At 34.7% G+C, this 15,531-nt stretch overlaps 2 protein-coding genes across 6 annotated transcripts; both read right to left on the minus strand.

Moving 5' to 3' along the window:
- Positions 1–104: 104 nt before the first annotated feature.
- Positions 105–8,398, minus strand: LOC105777042 (peroxisome biogenesis protein 1). 4 transcript variants are annotated; one of them, XM_012600087.2, is made up of 17 exons: positions 8,071–8,397; positions 7,530–7,703; positions 7,296–7,395; positions 6,502–6,978; positions 5,170–5,910; positions 4,927–5,018; positions 4,431–4,504; positions 4,034–4,256; positions 3,753–3,846; positions 3,458–3,612; positions 2,942–3,172; positions 2,236–2,436; positions 1,647–1,772; positions 1,502–1,563; positions 1,106–1,223; positions 445–729; positions 105–351 (listed from the first exon to the last, which is right to left on the minus strand). In XM_012600087.2, the coding sequence occupies exons 1-17, from the start codon at positions 8,269–8,271 to the stop codon at positions 313–315; spliced, it is 3,393 nt and encodes a 1,130-aa protein (XP_012455541.1). In that variant the 5' UTR covers positions 8,272–8,397; the 3' UTR covers positions 105–312. The 4 variants fall into 4 exon arrangements, with proteins under 4 accessions (XP_012455541.1, XP_012455543.1, XP_052478453.1 ...); XM_012600089.2 differs by lacking the exon at positions 8,071–8,397 and having other exon boundaries at positions 7,300–7,395; positions 7,530–7,679; XM_052622493.1 differs by lacking the exon at positions 105–351 and having other exon boundaries at positions 472–641; positions 8,071–8,398.
- A 704-nt stretch (positions 8,399–9,102) lies between these two features.
- LOC105778516 (E3 ubiquitin-protein ligase WAV3) lies at positions 9,103–13,182 on the minus strand. Of its 2 annotated transcripts, none has more exons than XM_012602242.2 (2): positions 12,799–13,182; positions 9,103–11,217 (listed from the first exon to the last, which is right to left on the minus strand). In XM_012602242.2, exons 1-2 carry the CDS (start codon positions 12,988–12,990, stop codon positions 9,325–9,327), a joined length of 2,085 nt encoding a protein of 694 aa, XP_012457696.1. In that variant the 5' UTR covers positions 12,991–13,182; the 3' UTR covers positions 9,103–9,324. The 2 variants fall into 2 exon arrangements, with proteins under 2 accessions (XP_012457696.1, XP_012457695.1); XM_012602241.2 differs by having other exon boundaries at positions 9,103–11,220.
- Positions 13,183–15,531: the final 2,349 nt, after the last annotated feature.

Here is a 15,531-nt window from a genome sequence, read left to right on the forward strand (position 1 = left end):
CTTGCTTAATAATAAGAATTTACTTGCAATCAAAATGCCGAAATAATTAATAATAATCCATTTAAAAATAAAAAAATAACTAACATATTCAAACAAATCATATATTTACTCTAATCATTTTATCTTTTTTATTTAACTTTCTATTTAATTTAAGATATAAACTAGAAAACCCATCCATTATTCTTTCAAGTAATGTAATTATTGTATTTATGTAAAATAACTTGGAAATCAGAATAAAATGGAAATCTAAAGAAGCTAAGAAAAATGCTTCCCTAGCTATTTCAGCTCCACGAAGCCGTGACTATTTTCCGGTCATGCCAGAGTTGCCCTCTTGCCTTTTGCATCCCTCGACTGCTCGAAAATTTTCAATTTTATTCAGTTCAGCGAGTGACTAACGTAAGAAGCTGCAAATATAAGGGGATTTAGTATGCAAGGGACAAATACCTGTGCGGCGGCAGATCGCTTTGAATCCAGAAACTGACTGTAGATTCCATACAGTCTCTGTTTTTCGGCTTCTGAAACTGACGGTCTTGCCTTGGAAGCAATAGACTTCAGAACAGTATCAGTTATGACCGGCATTTTGCCAGGCTCATTGCTATTCGCACTGCTCAAATGTTCATGAACCGCAGCAAGCTGTGCATCTGAGAGAAGAGCTTGGAGATCAGCTCCGCTAAATCCTTCTGTCATATATGCTATGGCATCTAAATCGACATCACTGGCCAATGGCAACTACATTATATGTGCAAAAACAAAGTATTACAAAGGAAAGTAACACTAAAACATTTCGATATATATAGCAAATCACATTGCTATACTATGCTGCTTGGACTGTTCATTTACGTTCTACACATATTTGGACACGTATTATCAAGTTGTTCCTCCAAATATACAAAAATTTTTAATTTTGAGTAAATCAGTGACAGATGTCCATCAAAATCCAACACTGACCACTTAATCCTGGTAACAAAGCTGATACATGTGGTTAAAATCATGTAATTCTAGGAAGCAAGACTTGAAGAAGAGTTTTATGCCTTTGATTTCTATGATGAAACAAAAAAATAAAAGAGAGCATAGAAAACTGGGGCATAAAAACAGTATCACTAACCTTTCTTGAAAGAACGGTCAGAATATCCAACCTTTCCCGGGGAGATGGAAAATCACAGAAAAGGAGGCGATCAAGCCTACCTGGTCTCAGCAATGCAGCATCAAGCAGATCCGGTCTACTGCTTATGAGAAGAATTCAAGTCAATTTTTATTAAAGCCATGCAACTCATAAGGAAAACCATGAAATAAGAAATTCATATATTTATGGAAAACCTTGAAATCAAGAAACGTATTATCTTTTAAAATTTGTGTGCTACTTGAAAAGCTATCTTATTTGAGTATGCATCTCATGTCAAAATCGATCATATAATGAACCATACTCAACATTGTGGGGATTAACCGAAGATTAAGAATAGATACTTTCAAAATAATACAATAGGATTCCATGAGAACTAACCTTGTTGCAGCAAACACAAATACACCAGTCAAAACTTCAACACCATCTAATTCAGTTAGGAACTGTTTGAAAGCAAAATAACAATGAGAAAGACATCAAAAGTTAAGGCAAAATAATAAAATGCAGCAAGCAAAAAGATACTAACTTGATTGACAACTCGATCAGTTACTCCAGTGTTGTCATGTCCTCTTTTAGGGGCAATGGAATCAAATTCATCAAAAAAGAGGAGGCAAGGTGCAGCAGCAGCTGCCTTAGAGAAAATATCTCGAACCTGAAACAATATTGAGCATGATCCATGAGTTATATTTCCACAGTAGAAACACATTAACATATTTCCACAGCATATGATGAGCTGAACTTAATAGTCAATAAGATATGCATGCCTCAGCATCCTAGTCCCTTGGACGCTAGAATAAGTTAATAAATCTGCAAAATTGCAAAGTTTACATTGACAGTAATATATTACAGCAGTCCTATACCCTTCAATACAATACTTAAAATGCATGTAACACAAACTTGCTACTAAATTTCATTTTAGGCAAGGTAATTACTAATAATACATGCACATTATGCATTTACACGGCTCACTAGAAATTATTGTTTATATCTGTTATTTTCTACATACTAGGTTTGAATTATAATAAATATTACTGGCATATCAAGAAGCAAAAATCAATGGGGAACGCGTCCCTAAAAGATGGTAAAAGAGAAAATGCTTGATTAGACTCTCTTACAGCTTGCTCAGAAGCACCAATGTATTTGTTCAGTAGTTCAGGCCCTTTCACTGATATAAATCTTAGTGAACAAGCAGCAGCAGCAGCACCAACAATGTGAGTCTTGCCACAACCAGGAGGACCATACAACAGAACATTAGATCGCAACCTTAAAGGCGCTTTGGCAAATATATTTGGGAACTTTGAAGGCAGTTCTATCATCTGACATTGAAATAGAATTATTAGCAACAGATAGAGAATAAGATGCTTTCAGATTGGAATAAAACAATTGAGTGCTAGAAAAAGCTATTTGAAGACGAATGTTAGACATAGCACCGATAATTGAACTGATAAAGAAAAACTACTATTTTGTTGATAGTCTTAAAAGCCAATTTTTTAACAATGTCATCTGCAGGGTGAGAAAGCATACAACATTCAAATCAGCTCGTACCAAGATTCTACCTGGGAACCTAAACTGTCATACATCTTTTTACAAACCAGACTAAATCTATCAAAAGAAAGTATTACAATGCCTTTGGAATAAAATATTAACAGTATAAAAGGTACAGGTTTTATTTATCATATTCTCTTCACATGAATAAAAAAGATAAGCAAGCTGGGGACAATAGATACAAATAAGTTCACATTCTGGATTACATTAGAAGCTAATCCAAATATTGATTAAAAATAATCATAGGAAATTTAGAAGCCAGAAGGAAACTTGCACCTCTTTGATAGCATCCCGAATGTCATTGAGACCACCAACATCGTCCCAACCAGAGCGACCAACATCAGGAGCTGATATAGTTATGTCACGCATGGCAACTGGAAGGAACTCATGCATAGCATGAGAGAAATCATCCCTAACTAGCATGGGGTTCATGTGTTCTTCAGAACCAGAATCAGAAGGCAAAAACCGGCCAACAGCAGCATGAACAGCTCTATCAACCAATATTTCCTGAAATAATAAAATTAATTAGTATCAACTTTTACCCAAAATTTTAGGATAAGCAATGGGAAGAGTATGCAATCTCATTCCCTAAATAACACAGAATGCAACTCATTATATCCAATTTAAACTACATGCAGATTAAAAACGTCGTGAAAATTAGTAACAAGAAGGATAAAGATGTCAGTAATATATAGAAGTAACAAATTTATCCAGAGGGGAAAAAGAACATTAATGCCTCTTTAAAAAGAGATACAAGACAGAAGTACATGCACACACAAGAAACAAAAATACCAGATCATATGCATCATATCCATCACATTTGGAAGCTACATCCATTATGATATCATCATGACACTGTAGGGAACGCCTCTGAATTTCATGCTTCAGTATGGCCCCACGTTCAGAGGCAGCAGGTGCAGGCAGTTGTACATGGAAATCAAACCTTCCTGCGATAATAACCAAATTCAAGATGCACTACTATGAGGAAAAGAGATGAGAAAATTCTAAAGTGGAGGTTTGTTACAATTCCAATACAAGTAAAGGAAGTTGTGATCCTTAAACGAATAAGGTAAAGATGAAGACAAACCTGATGAGCTCAAAGACTGGGGGATACTCTCCAGAGATTGCACAGAAGCTATAAAAGCTACTGGACCAATACCACAAGAGCTCTTCCTCTTTTCCTGCTCAATGTTACAAGACAATCTATTAGCTGACTATAAATAACCAAAAAGAGAATACATCTACAATACAAAAAGAAAATCATTTGGATCCAGAGCACTAGTTTAACTGAATTGAATCAAACATCTGTTAGGCATCAGTACTACCATACAAGGAAAAGAGGGACAAGTAGAAAACACAGATATTTACCCCAAATTCATCCATGATGTCGGTGAGAAATTTAGTAAGTGCAACAACTGAGGTTGAAGGTTGAGATCCTTCTGAGTCAGAAGAAGATTGGATGATGCTATCAAGATCATCAAATACGACAACTGAAGGAGCATGATCTAGAGCTTCAGATATGAAACTTGAAAGTGCTTGACGAATGGTTGGAGCCTTCTCTAAAGAAAGTCCAGAGCAGCTTATAAAGATTCTGCAAGTACAGGCCAATATCAAAATTAGTTTTCACTCTGAGAAACCACCAACAAAACTAGAAAACCATAAAAAAAATTGGAGATCCTTTTTCCAGACAAGTCAGCCATAATTATAGCATTTCCAAATGTCAACATCGAGAAGGATAAATATGCATTTTCAAATAATTTCTTACACATGTGCTAACAGGTCTTCATGTTCTTCAAGGGATTTTGCAACAGCTCTTGCCAATAATGTCTTCCCAGAACCCTAATAGAAAAGAATATTCCAATTTTTACTTAAGTATATGTCAAATAAATACAATAAAGCCCTCCTACGAACAACAGAAGTAGGTTCTAAGAGAGCATAGTTTCAAAGAGTCATCCTTAAAGATAGGTAAAAGAAATTATGCACCAACCTCTTTATCACAAAACATAAAGAGCCAACAAGGTTGAGAATTTAAGATTGCCAAAGAAAAAGTCAGTATAAAGTGATATCTACTTGCAACACCACAAAACTCTCTACAAGATAAACTTGAGAATTTTACTTTTGTTCAAGAAAAAACGTGCAATAACAATGCTTGATGACATTTTGCTTTCTCCCCAGAAGTAAAATTTAGAGAAAAACATGTTTTAACCTTTAACACTTGATCAAAACCAATTGCAAAAGAAGCAAAACTTGTAGCAACTCACCGCTGGACCATATATTAGAACATGTCCTGGGAAAGGAAGATTATAAGTACTAAACCAAATTCCAGAAGAAGGAGCCAACAACACCATCAATCCTGCATGTAGTATTTGTCAGGTGAACATGACCAGATAAAACCAATTGCAACAATAAAGTACACTTATATGTAAAAACTAGAGAAAAAGTTAGTGCCAATTCGTACATAATATTAATATTAGCTGAAATTTTCAAAAGAGAAAAATACCTACTGTTGATAACATCAGAAGCAGTTGCACCCATCCAGCTTAATGAAGATACATCTGTGCTAAACCCCTTGACAGATGTTCTGTCTTTAACAGAACATAAGGACACAGGGTTACCCAAAGTTAGCTTTCCAAACAACTCTACACCTCCCTGGACATCAACCCTCTTGTTTCCATCATCAAATGAAAGTTCATATGCATTGACTTGTCCACTGTGGAGTGTTTCCTCTGAGATGGTCAATATGTATGAAATTTCAATTGGCAAATCCTTTGTCTTATTTCTCTTCTCTGAAAAACCATTAGATGAGACAAGTCCATAAGTTCCAGAATCGTGTATGGTCACCTGAAAGTGAAGTAGACTTTCACTCCCCAAAATCAACGTGTTAACTTCCGTCCCTGCATTTGAAGCTATAGCATCAAGTTGAGCAAGAAACCATGCCTGAAGAAGACATTCTAAGCCCTTTTTATTGTCTTGATGATTGCAGTCTCCAGCTTCTTGGTAAGGAAATTCAGAAGAAAGTGCAGCAACAACATTCTCATGAGTTGACCAATTTACTACTCCTAAAGAGGTTCCTGAACCAGATATTGGGAGTAAGTTTTGTGACCTATGAGTTTTATGACGATCAAGCATTTCAAGCCCATTCCCAATAGCCTTATCATTTGCAACCAATTTGAAGTGGCAAGGAGAAAGTGAAAGTACAGGAATTTCCTTCTTCAAAGCAGCATTATACCCCTTTAAATAAACCCCTGCATACATGGGAACATTCTTTCAAAAACCTTTTCCATAAATGAAAGTGACAATAGTAATGTCAGTTTTTTCTCCTCCCCTTATAAAACTAACACCAATAGACATTGAATAAAGTAAAGCAATGAGAAGAAACACATTGAACAGAAGGTGAATCCTTAAGTTGGAGAAAGAAGCAACCATCAAAGTATTTAGCAACAACAAATTTGCATCTACAGTTTGCATCTACTAAAAGAAACCTAAATGCTATATTCATTCAATCAAAAGAAACATATATCATAAAATCAATAAATTTTACAAAGTTTCTTTCCCCTTAATACTGGAATGGAGCAAAGAGTGAAGTTTGAGTCTAAACAATATAGTAGGCAGGACGTAATTGGTGCATGCATAGAAACAACTTGGCAGACTATTCAAATTTTCTTCAGGGTTGATTTAAAAAAAAAAAAACTTGTTTAATCCGAATACTTCCATTCAGAAAAGCATCTTAACCACTTGTTCAGTTATGTAAGAAGAACCAAAAAAATGAGAAAAACCTTTCAAGTTAGATAAATAGGGTAAGATAAGTAACTGGTTCCTGAAAAGAGTTTACATACATGAATGTAGTCCTGCTCTCAAATAAAGTCGGAGAGACCGCGTAACCATTAAATGTCCTTTAGCGACCGAATCTGAAATTAAAAGGCGAACAATCACTTGTCGGAATTCCTTATTATCGATTGAAATCCCACTATTTACTTCCTTCGAAGTTAAACTTCTTTTCATTCTAGAGGCATCATTTTCCAGATTCTTAACGCTCTCTTTAGCTGATAACCTTGGCACAATAACAACCAACTGAAGAGACTCCAATGAAAGCCTTTTAGCTGTTTCTTGATGAATAAAGGCAACAGACGTAAGTGCTACCCCTAGCTCAACACCTTTGACATTACTTTTATGAAACAATCTTCTATCTGAATCTTGCAAGCGAAGCAGTGCTTTTGCACCATGAGATTCTCCAGTAGACGATTCTATGTTGTTTAAATTTTTCTTACGTCTCTTTGGAGCAACGGCAACTTCAGTTCCAGGTACAAGTTGAACTGATAAAGAATATCATGAATCAGGAAAATTCCAACAAGCCAAGATTAGATTTGTCAGTTGACATGATTTAACAGCTATATGACAATAATTTGTTAATATTAACATGTGAATCAATGAAAGTCGTCAGAAGACATGATTCAGCACAAATAATTTCTGAACAATTTCCACACTATAATATTATGCGCTATGAATGCAACTTGTAAATGAGTAGGCAGATAAAAGTAGTTCTAAATTGAACTGATGCTTACACAAACATCTGGAAAACTAAGTAGACTTTTTCAGTAAAATTAAGAAAATCACATCAATATCATCTTACCCACCGCTTTCTTGGGAAAAGTTGAAATGACATGGAAGGTTATGATTGTTCGACCATGTAACCATAGAGGAAACCGCATTCCTTCATAGACAATCCTGACCTGTGTCAATTGAAATTAATAGCATAACATATTCAAAATCCGTTAGAAGTTGAGTAAAATGTTTTCAATTTGGTTTCAATGAAATTCATCAATAATTCATTTGCTCCATTATGATTATAACTAAAGTTGACTACCTGCTTTAATATTGCAGCTTCAGCATGCTCAGAGTTAAGCTCTAAAATTTCCCAATCATCCTCGGTATCAGGTTCCATTGTGACTAACGTAGCCTTTGCCAAATTAGAAGCTGCTCGTACTTGAACTGTGGTGTGATTCGGCAACGATATACATTCAGCAAACTGGTGTGAAACCTTCATGGCCAAAAAAGAAAATTTACGGAAATTAGAAAAAAAAATCCAAGTCAAATCGTAGTCTAAAATATAATGCTACGGTTGGAAACACAAATTTGAGAATGAAATTCACATATCATGTATATATTAGTTAATGTTTAACATGATCATTTGAAAGGTACACAAAAATTTATTTGAATTTCACAGATATCTAAAATGTTTCAAATTCGCCACTTAAATAATTCATGAATTTTAAAAATAATCATCAATATTATATTTAAGTGTATTTGATTCTACAATTCACTTTTCTTTTTTGAAATTGAACTTCATTTCCTGAAATACAAAGTCTCAAATACAACTTAAAGGAGTAGCTGAAGAGTTAGCTTACCTCGATAGCGGTGGAAGAAGAAGTAGCGCCGGACCAAGCGACAATCCAAGGATCGTCGGAGGCGCGTGGGAGGCGAAGCTCGAGAGTGAGAAGGGGAGGGAGGAGAGAAGAGCGCGTGGACTGAAGGGTTTGGATGAGTAAAAGGGGAAGAGATACGAAACAGTCTTCTATTCCAGCCACGTGTCTCACCTCAAACTCCATGGGAAGCAAAGGTAAGGGTCTGGAATGGAGGAGGAGATTGGAGATTGAAAAAGGGTAATTGCGGCAGAAGATAGGAAAAAAGTGAACGAAGAAGATGATGATGTCTTATTATTGGATTGGACTTGGGCTGGCCTAACTGAATATTTTATCTTTCTCTTTCTCGAGGATTTAGACTTTCTAGGACGACCCTTTTTTAATGGTTAAATTTTTCTATTAGTCCCTGTATGTTTCTAAAGTTATATATTAGGTCCCTGTACTTTTTGAACCTTCAATTTAATTCATACTCTTAACTACATTTTTAGTAAATTATATGTAAAAATAATAAGTTAACATGACATTATACATATATAATAAAGTCAACTGTTATTATTTGGTGAGGACTAAAATTTTAAATTCAAAAATTCAATGACTAAAATGATAAAATTAAAAGATTAAATCTACAATATTCATAAAATAAAGGACTAATAACAAAATTTAACTTTTTATTTTACATGTTTAATAATATTTTATTAAATAATTGTTTAAAAAGGCAATTTAATGTAGCACCAATCTATTACCTTTATAAAATAATCAGTATTACAATAATTAAAAGAAAAGAGAAAGTCTTCATAAAAAGAAAAACGAGACTCTTGCCTTTTAATGAGTTTTCTGTTTTATTTTTAAATTTTCAGAAGAAATATTTTGACATTATTTATTTAAATATGTTTGTACCAAAATAAATACGACTAAAATACTTATATTAGGTCTTGAAAATTCTCTTTTAGAGAAATTAGCCTAATTACTTTCGTATAATTTCTTTCCAAAAAATAACAAAATTGAGCATTAACGATATAAACGAAACAATCAAGCTCAAACTCAAATCTATTAGGGCAATATAAAAACCACCTTAACGTAATCTAGTCTCTAAAATGAAAAGAAAAAAAATTAAAGACCGTCTAAATTTTAAAACAGCGTAAACAGAATAAAAATCTAGCCATTGCGCCAAATCAGTGTTGAAGTTCCGTATATCAACCTCAGTGCCCTAATGGTGGTGAAAAAATTGCTATGCCAACCTCATTTATGTCGAGGAGTCAGGCTACATGACTTGGTAACCATTTGAGGTTGTTGAGAAGGTCCACCATTAAGACACTGCGATTTCGACACCATACTGATCATAGAAGGAGTTTCATAGCTATTGATCCCGCTAGCACCTTCACCAGGTAAGATTGTTGTAGAGTGGCCCCTGGTTGTGGCCCTCTGCCACGAGTGTGAACTTAACCCTGAGAGAACATATGCCCGCCCACTCTGTTCATATAACTGCAGAGTTGCCATTCTCTGTGCGGTTTCGGTCAGTTCCTTCTCAAGCCACTTGCAAAGGTCGTCCCCAGCTTGGGCGGATACTGAAGATAACAAAGTTGTTTTTTGTTCCGACAGCACGGCCTGCGCATGGTCTAGAATTCCTAATTCAGCCATCCGTTGAGCGGTTGCAATAGCATCAGCCACTGCAAGACGGTTCTTCTGTCTATCAACCTCTAAGCACACCATCTTGTCTGTAGGAGACAAAACCTTGGGTCGGCGAATCACAACTCTCTCGCGTCTTGACTCGACAATCTCTGATGATGTTGAATCCTTGTTCGAGCACAATACCTCCAACAATGACATGTGGTCCAATTTTGCCTCACCTTCACCACGTGATGATGCTGGAATTGAGACGTATACCAGGAATTCCTTCTCTTCATCTGCATATAAACTTCCAACATCAATGGTAGCCTTCTGCCCTAGATTAAAGATTTCATTCTTATATCTACCAGAGTGAATTGAACCAATTTGCACTCCACGAGAAAGTGACTGTATTGTCAGTCGGACATCTTGAGCTACAACACTGAGAAGACCTCCAATGCATCTAGCAAATGCATCCTGTAAGTTGTCAACCGTCTCAATAAAGGAATATGTCCCACCTGATAAATCAGATATGGCGTGCATTGCATTGGAATCATGTTCTGAGCCAAACCCAAATGTGTGGACTGGGATACTTAGCCGCCGGGCCTCATTACCAGATGCAGTATTCCTGGAACAAATTGAAGCAGGCAAAAGGTAAAGATACTGCAAACTGTAATTGGGATTTGAGGTGAGATTCTGTACATTGCGGTATAAGCTGCGAGTGTCGTCATTTAAGGTATCATGGCCATCAGATAATAGCATAATGCTAGCAATTGGATTCTGCTCGCGTCGCTCTTCAAGAACCCTAACCCCTTTCTTAAGACCTTCCGCAATGTTTGTCCCACCTCCAGAGGAAAGAGCATTGACGGCAGAGATAGCATCGTCTTGACCACTGCCACGCATCCTCCGCAAAGGAAATATTCTTCGAGCTGATGATGAGAAAGTAACTATGGACACCCGATCCAAAGGGCCCAAGTTTTGTATGATAAAGCAAACAGCACGCTTAAGAAGGGAAAGCTTGCCAGCCATGCTGCCACTTACATCGAGTACAGCAACTAGGTCAATGGGTGCACGATTAAAATGTCGAACATCAACATGAAAAGGTGGAGCACTGACGCCAACAAGAACAGGAAACTTCGAAACGGCATCTGAAGCTAAGACAGCAGGAAACTCTGGCAATGCCTTAATGGTTATGGGTTGCGAGCGAGTGGATGGTGCAGGGGCTACATGGGTGGCTGAGAGTGGTTCTTCGAGAGAAAATTGATCAGTCTCCAATACAGGCAAGGATGGTGGATGCCAATTATGACGGAAGCCAAGGATGGTGCTGTTATTATGCCGGAAATCATTAGCACTTCCAGGTGCTTGGAAAGGGATGTCTTTCCATTCAGAGCGGCAAATGGGGCAAATGCGATTCCCATGCTGCACGTTGGTTGCAATACAATTGAAGTGGAAATGATGAGAGCACTCAGCTGTGAAGATGGCCTGGCCTTCTCCCTTTTTCAAGCTTCCCAAGCAAATTGCGCAAGTCTTCTGCCAATAAAGAGAGAAATTGTGTGTAATGGATTAATTAAGTATATAAAGCACGATAATATTGTTTTATCATATGGCTAACAATATCTACAACATGCATGAGAATGACTAGTACGTAACTTCATATGAAGTTTCCACAACTTCGTTTAAAGAAGAAAACGCCTAAACTACTAAAAATAAAAACTATTTAATCCAACTTAAGCTATAATGAATTGAATGTGTTTGTTTGATTGAAACATGCAAAAAAGTGGGCAAGAAAGCATATGATTAGGAAAAACAAAACAAAACCTAAGGTGGAAAAATAATTCCTAAAAAGTATTAGAGTTGTATAACCCGAATCCTAGTTAAAGAAAATAGATAATGTACGGATCATACAACACAAGTAAAATCCATATGAAAGTACACTTCTTTTATTTCAATACTCTTCTTATATCATTCAGTTTTCAATATTAGTGATTTAACAGATAAATTTAGGAACAATAAAAATTAAGCCCAAGCAAGCATAATTAGTGTAAGGTAGGATTAGGAATGAGGGACAATGAAAAAAATTATGAGAGACAATTAGTGCAAAACTACCGTTAATACCACCAACATATATACCGGCCACATAAAACACTACTAATACTTTCATCTATAACAAGTATTAACGGAGAATAACAGAGATAATCTCAACAACTTTGGTAGCAAGCTAGCATTAAGTTGAACTCCAAACAATACACTACTTCATTATTAGTTACTACAAAGTTTAGACAAGTATCCTGCTCGTGGAAAATAAAATAAATCGAAAAAATTAAATGCGTGATGTATGCATACACAACTGGAATACCCACTATTTTCACTAGCCAAAAAAAAATGGAGGAAAATTCAAAGTTTTTCATCTACAAAACAAGCAGGTAAAGAAATTCTTCCATGAAAATGATGGACCGAGAAACAAAAACTCTTGCATTTTGCTAAAAACAAAAGCTTTTTCTTCCAATTCCATATCCCAACCCTTTTTTTCCGATGGAAGATCAACTTGAAGTTAAAGGATTCAAACCCATTTATTTTTATTTTTTATTTCTATTTTTATTTCTATTTCTATTCCAGTCTAACATGCACCTAAAGGCATTGAATCAAACATGAAATACACGGTTTTCCTGAACTGTTAAACAAGCATGGCAAAAAATCCGTAAATTACAATAATGTGAAGGTCATATTTATTGCATCCATTGTTTCGTACTTGATAATCAGATTCACTACTTAACTCTACAGTAGTTATAAAGAAGCGTGGCATAATCCGTTATTTACTGCAACGTTTGATCTCTAAATTAAACAAAACGTGGCAAAACTGAAACTCTTCATATATGAATTTACCTTATGACCTCACTTAAAAGACTAAACAAAGAGAAACACAATATCACACTGGGGCAAATCAGTCAATAACCATTAAAAAACTCAAATCAGTTAGAAAAACAGAACAGCCGATTTTTTCGCGGCAAACGAAATTCCCCCCTCCACCGGACCAAAAAATAAATGGCCGCCTCAAAAAAAAACCCCAAAAAACTCGAAGTGATGAAGGAAATGAAAGGAAAAACCGACCTTAGAAGACCGGAAGCTGAAACTGTACGAGAGGCGAGAGGAAGAGCGAGAGACGGAGGACGGCGAAGGAGAAGAGACAATGCCGTTGGCTGAGGAACTGGAGGACGAGGAGGAGCGGCGGCGGTCGTCGTCACGGTGGGTAGAGATCTTCGGAATCAACGATTTCTTCAACTTCCTCCATGCACTCGCCATATCGGTGACTGTAAAGAAGGGGGAAAAAAGGAGAAAACAAAAGGGTGATTTTGAAGGAAACTGTTATTCGGAATTGGAATTACGAAAATGACATTGTCGGCGGCGGCGGCGGCGGCGGCAATTATGATATATATTATTATCAACAAGGAAGAGAAAACTGACAAAATAGCAGAAACTATTTACGGGAAGTTATTTGCGGGATTCTTTTTACATTATTGAACTTAAGGGCACCCCGTCTAAATAGAGATTTAATTTTTCTATAATTTATATTTATTTTATCATATAATTTATTAAAATTATATAAAATATTTTTAAATAATTCCTTAATATAAGTTTTTTAATTATCAAAAACTTTCTATTAGTGTAATCTAATATTGGAATAATTTTTCTCTAACTATTTAAGAGAAAATATCAATATAATTGTCTTGAATTTAATTTATCAAAGTTATTTCGGTCTTAACTCGATTGGCATGAACATAATTATTAATGTAAGAGGACATAAGCTCAAGTGTGTTAAAACGCAAATAAATATTATCAAAACTTATAATGAGATTGTTAAAAATAAAACTTATCAAACTATTTTTAAAAGGTATGAATGCAAGTTTATCTCAATTACTGCATTTTATTTTTAAAATAATATATTATTAAAATAAATGGTTATAATTATTAAATTTTGTATTTATCTTACCTTTTAATATAAAACAAATATAAAATTAAAAATTAAAATTATTTATTTTGATTTAATTACTAAAATCATTTTAAATTTTAAATTTTAAATTTTCATTTTACAAATTTTCATTATAATTATTACCAAAAAAATAATACTTTTAAATATTTAAGTTGAAATCTTATTAGGCTTTGACATATGAAAAGTATGAGCCATCATGTCAATACAGAACCTAACTTATACATTGTAGTAATTGGTTGCACTGTAATTGTATGAATGAATTAAAGGGTAATTATATATAAAACCAATCAATGAATTGAAATAAATCAAAATTTAAAATGGAAAAAAACATAGATGATTCTTCTATATTTATTTAAAAATAAATATAAAACACAATTTTGAGTAAAATCTATTGATTGAGGCTTAGTTTGGATGAGCGGTATGTTTAGCTCCGGTGAGATTAAAAACAGCGGTGGCGGTGAGATTAGTTACTGTAGCGGTGAGATTGGATACTGTAGCGGTAAAATTAGAAACAGCGGTGGAGTGTGTGTTTGGATTCAAATGCAACTGTAGCGGTGAGGTGAAAATAGAAAATGACTTTTAAGGACATAAATTAAAAATGATATATAATAGAAGTTTTTAAAATTATTTAACAATTACAAAATTAATAAATGATTAAAAATTATTACAATTATATTTATTTTTAATAATAAATAATTAAAAATGAATTAAAACTAGAGAAAAATTCAAAAATTATTACTATTCATTCTTCTTTCAAATCTCTTTAATGAAATATTTACAATACCCTTTTTCTCAATGTCTGTGCGTCTTAATGCATGTTATTTCAAATGTTTGTCATCAGTAACTCAATGCAAGACATTGCTAGCACCAAATAACTTCAAAACTAAAACCAACCGTTGGCTAGTAACTGAAATAACTTTGTTGGCTATTTGATTAAAATAAATGAACTTATGTGGGTGAAGAAGTTAAATGAGGCCATTTAAAATTCACTGCGTGGCTGAAAAAATAGGTTGCCTAGACTCATCAGATGAGAGTACCACATCTAACATAGTCATGCTCAATATTTTTCATATATTTGAAAGACTATATCCCCATACCTATTCCAAATATATGCCGAAAGATGTAATTTACGGTAAAACAAGAGTCCAGGTAGCATATATCACAGTTCTTAATACAATATATGATTACTATCAGTATGTTGTGCCCATACCTATTCCAAATATATGCCGAAACATGTAATTTACGGTAAAACAAGAGTCCAGGTAGCATATATTACAGTTCTTAATACAATATATGATTACTATCAGTATGTTGTGCCATGATTGAAGCTTCATTCCATATCCCTCCAAAGCTTCTATTTTATTGCTACATTACGAATGAAGCCAATAAATATAAGAGGGCAATCTTCTAAGATAAAAAAGAAACTGAAGCTTGAATACACAAAAGAAATAATTTCTCGGCCTTTCTAAATCCATATGTTTGATGCGGTTCAACTTTGTGGTTTAGTTGTCTTGGAAGATGCTAACTGCAATTGAAGTGATGGAACTAACTACAGTTTTCAACCAGCTTGTTTAACCATCCGCTCACATTCAAAACAAGTACTTGAAACTGTCCTACTATACATCATCATAGTAGAGCCCAATATATCATCTCTGAATCCACATGCTTTGGAGAAGAACAATTAATACATATCATGCTTTTCAAGAACAATTAATACAAATCATTTCATCAATGACCCTGCCAAAGTAACCTCATATATATGTGTGTATATATATATAAATATTTTAATCCCAACTTTCCATGTAACCAAGCCACCGGTGTAGTATCAACTGAGAAATGACTTATGTTGCTTT

Source organism: Gossypium raimondii, chromosome 10 (assembly GCF_025698545.1).
Source record: "Gossypium raimondii isolate GPD5lz chromosome 10, ASM2569854v1, whole genome shotgun sequence".
Taxonomy (NCBI): domain Eukaryota; kingdom Viridiplantae; phylum Streptophyta; class Magnoliopsida; order Malvales; family Malvaceae; genus Gossypium; species Gossypium raimondii.